We start from the raw sequence: 6,465 nt of genomic DNA, 5'->3' as shown, positions 1-6,465 counted from the left end.
TTCGCTGAACCACTGATAACGGAGCATAGCTCGTAACCTGACGCTACTGAATAGGAACCAGGCGACGTGCTCGACCAATACCATTGGTTTTCGACTGCACTAGTTAGACGACGGGATCAACTTGCAGCGCTGGCCGTCTGCACAAATTAAAGTTTTTTATATACACTAACCTCCAACTCAAAATATAGCTCCATAATTTTTTTTATAGAAATATAATTATATATTTTAAAAGAAAAGATAAAATTGATATTCCTTTTATCTCCATTTATAAATTATATCTATATCAATTAAAAAATCAATAAGAAAGAAAAGATGATTATTCAGGCATACAATTGTCAAAAATCCAAAGGATAATAAGAGACAATAGGGACAAAGAGGTAACTCAGAATGCATTAATTTGTTTATTATTATTAATTTTACTCAATTTTATTTAATTTAATTATTATCATTGAGCAAAAGCAAAGTTACAGTTTCCAATTTCCTTTTATATCGGGATCATGAAAACTTAAAGATCGGATCCTTTGACATACACCAGAGAGCTCTTTTTCTGAAGGTTCTTCACCGCCATTCTTCTTGCAAACAGTATCAATTTTTTCTTTCCATTTGTTTTCCATTTTCATTGAATCTTGATATGACGATTTTCCTCGTAATTTTGCAGGTTGCTTTCAAGAACTTGAAGACGCTGATAAGGAAGATAAATTGACTGTTTAATTTTCTTAAATGGGGTAATTGAACGACGCTTCTCTTTAATCTCTAATTTTCATATCTCAATGCGTTATTGATTGATATCGATCAATCAATCTATGAAAAATTCCAAATCTGTTTGTTTGGTGATGAATTTTTTCGGTTTTGGTTTTCCTTTTTTCCCTTTTTAGTTAGTGAGAGAGAGAGAGAAAATGTCATCATCGAACTCTCCATGCGCAAGGTGCAAGATCTTGCGGCAAAAATGCACACAGGAATGCGTTTTCGCACCGTATTTTCCACCAGATCAGCCACAAAAATTCGCTAGTGTTCATCAGGTATTTGGCGCAAGCAATGTAGCTAAGCTTCTCAATGAGCTAAATCCTAATCAAAGAGAAGCTGCAGTCAATTCTCTTGCTTATGAAGCCGAAGAGCGTCTTCGAGATCCCATTTACGGCTGTGTTGGTCTAATTTGCCTTCTCCAGCAAAAACTCAAACAGCTTCAAGGCGATCTCTATGCAGCCAAGAAGGAATTATCTCATTACATTGGGCCTAACGCAGCGCCACCAATTCTGCAACAGCAATCCTATATGCCACAACAACAGGTACAGAACATGTTGCCGTTGATCGGAGTTCCGACTGCTACTCCGGCGACGGAGCAGGGCGGACGAGAACTAGTAATGAGAGAGCACTTGAGATATCAGCAGCAACAGTTCCTTGAGGCTCAGCAACTGGCTGCTGCTCAGCATCAGGCTGAATATGATATGTATCGGAGCTATGAGCAACAGCAGCAATCGCAAATAGAAGGACATCAACAACAGCAGCTGCTACAAGAACAAGAGCTTTTGAGGTTTAACGATGGATTTGACGCATCAGGAGCTTTTGAGCTTTTGAGTTCAGATGAAAAGCATATTGGCCCATCTTGTTGAAAGTAACTCTGTTGCTTCCTTGCTAGCCCCATGGAAAGCAATTAATTTCGGTTCAGGTATGTATTCATTCCTTCATTGTTTGTTTCATGGTAAATTGTAGATTTGAAATTTGAATAGTCAAGCTATAATATCAACCATTCAATACAAAGTTTACTGGTAGATTGTCTAGCTAATTAATTTAGTTTTGATAACGGGCATGTTAGCGGATTGTCTAGCTAATTATTTTTTGAATGGATGGTTTAACTAGTTGATTGTATAAATTTATATGCGTTAAAATTTAACGGATTGCTACATCTTTTTATGTATAAAGATAAATAAAAACACGGTAAAATCTGTATTTGAAATTAAATAATAATAATTAGGAATAAAAATATTAAAACAATAAGATAAATAAGATAATTAGAAAAACTTATAAATCTTGATTCAAAAAAAACTTATAAATCTAGTTTTTTAAAATTAGCTTTTTAAGTATTACTCCATCCCTTCCCTTATATAAGTCATTCTAGGGTATTTTACACAAATTAAGAAATATATTGATTAATTAAAAAAATTCTCTCTCATGTCACTATTGAAAAGATAAAGAGAGGAAATGATGTTTCTTGTCAAGTTAACATTAGGTTTATGAGTCCCTTAATACTTGGTTCCGTAAATAAATCAATATTTTGAATTTTAGCAACGACGTATAATAAAAAAAATCAACAAATTTAAAACGATATATAATTAAACAATGGAAATGCAAAAAAATAGTTAATATTAAGAGATTATTCATATCACTTTAAGCAAATTTAGTGTGCATTTGGTGTTTGTTTTTAATTTTTTTTTCTATGTTGTTTTAGAATTTTATCAAACATCTCTTTTTTTTTTTTTTTTATCTTTTGTTAACAATTAAATAACAAAAACTAGTTCTAAAGATAAAACCAAAAGACTACTTGTTGATTTAGTTCACTTATTTAGTGTCGAGGTTGAATATTAGTTGATTTTTTTATAGGGAGAATTACTAAACTAGTTCCTTTTAGGGGGTTAGTTTACATTTCTAGCTCATTTCAAAAAAATTACTAAAATTAACATATTTCAACAAATTCTTTCAACTTTGCCATCGTCTTCTTCCTAAACATAACTGTGTCTTTTCCACTCTTTCTCGCGCTCTCTTTAAAGAACAGAACAATCTACAGAACGACTATGAATACTACAACAATCAATCCAACCCACAGTTCATACAACAAGATTTTTGCAATCATATAAGTTTTTCATTGGTTTTTAGTTTCATTGAAAAGATTTAAAGCTTAGTCCATTTATCGTTAAGATCTAGCAAGTTGTTTCTCTATAACCCAATGTATATTGTTTCTCTTCTTTTTTTCATGTTTTTCGTGATCGTGCGAACTCTAGAAACAGTGTCATTGTTGTCTGAAAATATATTTTGAGTGGAATATCAGTTTTAGATTTTTTTTCCGACACAAAGTTATGATTAGGAAGAAGACGAAGGGAAACTTGAAAGTTATCTTTTGAAATATGTTCGTTTTAAAAATTTATTTGAAAAGAGCTATAAATTTTTCTTTTTTATATAAGGCAACAAGTAGTTTCAAAAAAGTGAACCAAAAATGATGTTTGCTTACTTTATTTTCTATAAAAAAAAAAAAATTAGTTGTTTAACTAAGAAGAAGTATGAATTTTTCCAACAACAAAAGCAAACAAACCAACTCATCTTAGTCTGACATAATGTTTTTAAAGTTAGCAGCAGAATCAGTCTTTAAAATGGTTTTGATCACTTGAATAGTCCCGCATTTATGGATGCATTTAATACCGTTTTGTTGGTCTTTTGTTTTTTCGTAAATGTAGTTTGCGTGTAAAGCCAGAATTACTCTTTATTGCACAGTCCTTTGCCCTGTTGGAAATGAGAATTGATTGAAGACAAAGAGAATTATTTGCCTTTGTTACAATGTACATAGTGCTCTATTATTCAGAAAAACGTGAGCTAAAGCAGAGTTGTATTGTAGTCTGATTAATTTTTTTTTTTTGGTGTGACAGACAGGACTTGTATTGTAGCTAATGAGAAAGATGATATAAATTTTGGTTGTGCTGGTTTATTGTGATAGATAAGCTTTAAATTTGCCCTCTCAACTTTTCTAGGAAAATACAAATATAGAATTGATAAATTTTTATTCTCAAATTACACCAATTGGAAACATAAAAAATAAAATTTTATCAGGTATTTTTTTAGGGTAATTAATTTATTAATCCCTATATTTTGACAAAACACATTGTTTAGTCTTTATATTTTCAAAAACATACGGTAAGGTCCCTAATCTTTTTCTCGATGAATTGTTTAGTCCCTAATGTTTTTCTCGGTGAACTGTTTAGTCCCTAACATGAGTTGAAAATATGGAGGAAATTAAATTCACCATTGAGAGTAAGAGGATTTCCACTTCAATTCGAACAGGAAGAGTGAGTGAGAGAGATTTGAGTCGATTTCTACCTTCAATTCAAACAGGAAGAATGAACATGAGTGATTCGATTATGGGTTAGGGATTCAATCCTTTCTCCATTTTTTTTTGTGAGCGCGAGTTGTGAGAGAAAGACATAAAGGTGTGAAGTGCTTTTGACTGATAAATAGTACAGGGTAATTTAGTCATTTCCGAATTCATAAACGGTAAAAAATCTAACAAACAGACAGAAGGACTAAACAGTTCACTGAGAAAAAAGTTAGGAACTTTACCATGTGTTTTTGAAAACACATGGACTAAACAGTGTATTTTATCAAAATATCAGGAATTTTTTTTAATATTTCAAGGGTAAATTTGTATGTTATCCCTAGTTTATCTACCATGTGACATCTATAATAGAATTTGACCCCTTAGGATAGCTAAAGACAAAAACTTCCACTCTTGAATGGTTTATCCTACCTAATAAATGGCAATTTGGTTTCCCATTGAAAATGATGCTTCTAATTAATTCTGATAGTTATTTCTCTTGAACATGATATGATATTGATAATTTATTCTGGTTTTAAATATATCTTTGCACTTCAAAGAAACTCTATAGGATATTGAATTCTTATTTCAATTATAATATTGCACAAGTTTGTTGACAATATTTATCACAAAAACACACAATTGATGGTCAATCTTGATTTATAGCTTTGACCTATTTTTGCTTTGCACTCAGCATGAGTTGTCTTTTTCTGAAATAAGCACTGTAATGCTCCCAGTCTTTTTCTTCCTGGTGAAACTCATAATGAAATAGTCAGATTTTGCTGCTTCAATATCTATTATTTCCCTACTAATTAATTATTCATCATGTCATTATGTAAATGAAAAGATAATCAGGAAATTAATTAGTTTAATTATTCTTAGAGGTCGCGGGTTAGAGTCTTAGGAGCGGCTTCTTGTCAAAAAATTGGCAAGGAAAGGTTTGTCCCCAATACATCTTTGTGGTGGGACCCCTCCCCGAACCCTCGCTTAAGCGGGAACGCGTAATGCACCGAGCCGCCCTTTATTCTTGAAGAAGATCTCAAAATAGGAGTAAATTAAGTAATTGTCTGTTGTCTATTATGGCAGGTGATCATATAATGGTGTAGGTAGGAGTTAAGAAATGAACAAATATACATGTAGATAAAGGTGAAGAGAAAGAAAGGTGGTTGGGAGCAGATGAACACTCACATCGATACGGGATAGGAGTATCTGATAATGGTGTAAGGATTTACGTTTTTTTCTTTTATCTTTGTTTAGAAGACTTATGTAGGGAGGGAGATGATATTGAAACTTCACAGATGATTCTTTTACTGTTTCTTTTCTTACATATACTGAAAATAATGAAAATGGATGGCCCTATATTGCTGACTTTGTTTTGATTGTTCATATGATTATTCTACTTCTTTACTAGAATTTTCCATGCATGTCCAACATTTTAAGATGATTAAGGTGGAATTCTAATAAGCTTAAATTTAACAGTGACTTGTTAAATAATGTAAGATCGAGATAACTATGGGTAATTAATTTATTAGTTCCTATATTTTGATAAAACACACTGTTTAGTCCTTGTATTTTCAAAAATACATAGTAAGGTTCTTAACTTTTTTCTCAGTGAACTGTTTAGTCCTTCCGTCTGTTTGTTAGATTTTTTTACCGTTTATGACTTTGGAAATGACTAAATTACCTTTTACTATTTACTTTCAAACTTCAGAAGAGGAAATCCAATTTAGAAGAAGCTATTTATATGGAGAACAAGAAAAACAACAGGCCCAATGCTTACGAATTTGAACGATTAAGAAGAAAATAAAGTATAAGAACACTCAAAGTTGATTTCACATGCATTAGAGTTTAAAGGAAAGGAAAAAAAAGAACGCAAATCCAAATTGACTAACAGAATCTTCACTACAAGAAATTTGATTTTTAGCAACGTAAAAAGTCATTGCCAAACATATTATTCGCAACGACATGTCATATTTTGCAACAACTTCCCGTCGTTTTGAATAGTTCCGTTGCTAAAGGTTTCTGCAACGACAAACTGTTGTTGCCAAAAAATATATATTTGGCAACAACACGCTCGTTGTTAAAGATTGATCGTTGCCAAACATTACGTGTAGGTGAGAGAATAAAACTTATCTTTTGCAACAACATATCATTGCTATATATTGTAACATTTCACAACAAGTTTTGACGTTGCTATATATGTTAGTTTTCTTTAACAACATGTGTCATTGCTATATATTTTGATGTACCGCAACAAGACCTGTCGTTGCTATATATTGTTGACGTTTTGCTGCACCTATTGTCGTTGCCAATACTATATTAATAGTAACAACTGTTATGTTGCCAAAGTTTGGGCCATAAATTTTGAAATTTTATTTTATTTTCCA

At 31.9% G+C, this 6,465-nt stretch overlaps 1 protein-coding gene across 4 annotated transcripts; it reads left to right on the top strand.

Annotated features, from left to right (window-relative positions):
* Nucleotides 1-330: 330 nt before the first annotated feature.
* On the top strand, nt 331-5,441 carry LOC136228534 (LOB domain-containing protein 36-like). Of its 4 annotated transcripts, XM_066016953.1 has the most exons (5): nt 331-377; nt 512-553; nt 659-725; nt 876-1,666; nt 5,165-5,441. In XM_066016953.1, the coding sequence occupies exon 4, from the start codon at nt 897-899 to the stop codon at nt 1,608-1,610; it is 714 nt and encodes a 237-aa protein (XP_065873025.1). In that variant the 5' UTR covers nt 331-377; nt 512-553; nt 659-725; nt 876-896; the 3' UTR covers nt 1,611-1,666; nt 5,165-5,441. The 4 variants fall into 4 exon arrangements, with proteins under 4 accessions (XP_065873025.1, XP_065873024.1, XP_065873026.1 ...); XM_066016952.1 differs by lacking the exon at nt 331-377 and having other exon boundaries at nt 419-553; XM_066016954.1 differs by lacking the exons at nt 331-377; nt 5,165-5,441 and adding an exon at nt 3,636-4,950 and having other exon boundaries at nt 419-553.
* The last annotated feature ends 1,024 nt before the right edge of the window (nt 5,442-6,465 follow it).

The sequence above is a fragment of the Euphorbia lathyris genome, chromosome 5, assembly GCF_963576675.1.
Source record: "Euphorbia lathyris chromosome 5, ddEupLath1.1, whole genome shotgun sequence".
In the NCBI taxonomy this organism is placed as follows: domain Eukaryota; kingdom Viridiplantae; phylum Streptophyta; class Magnoliopsida; order Malpighiales; family Euphorbiaceae; genus Euphorbia; species Euphorbia lathyris.
This window is presented reverse-complemented; position numbering and strand designations above follow the sequence as displayed.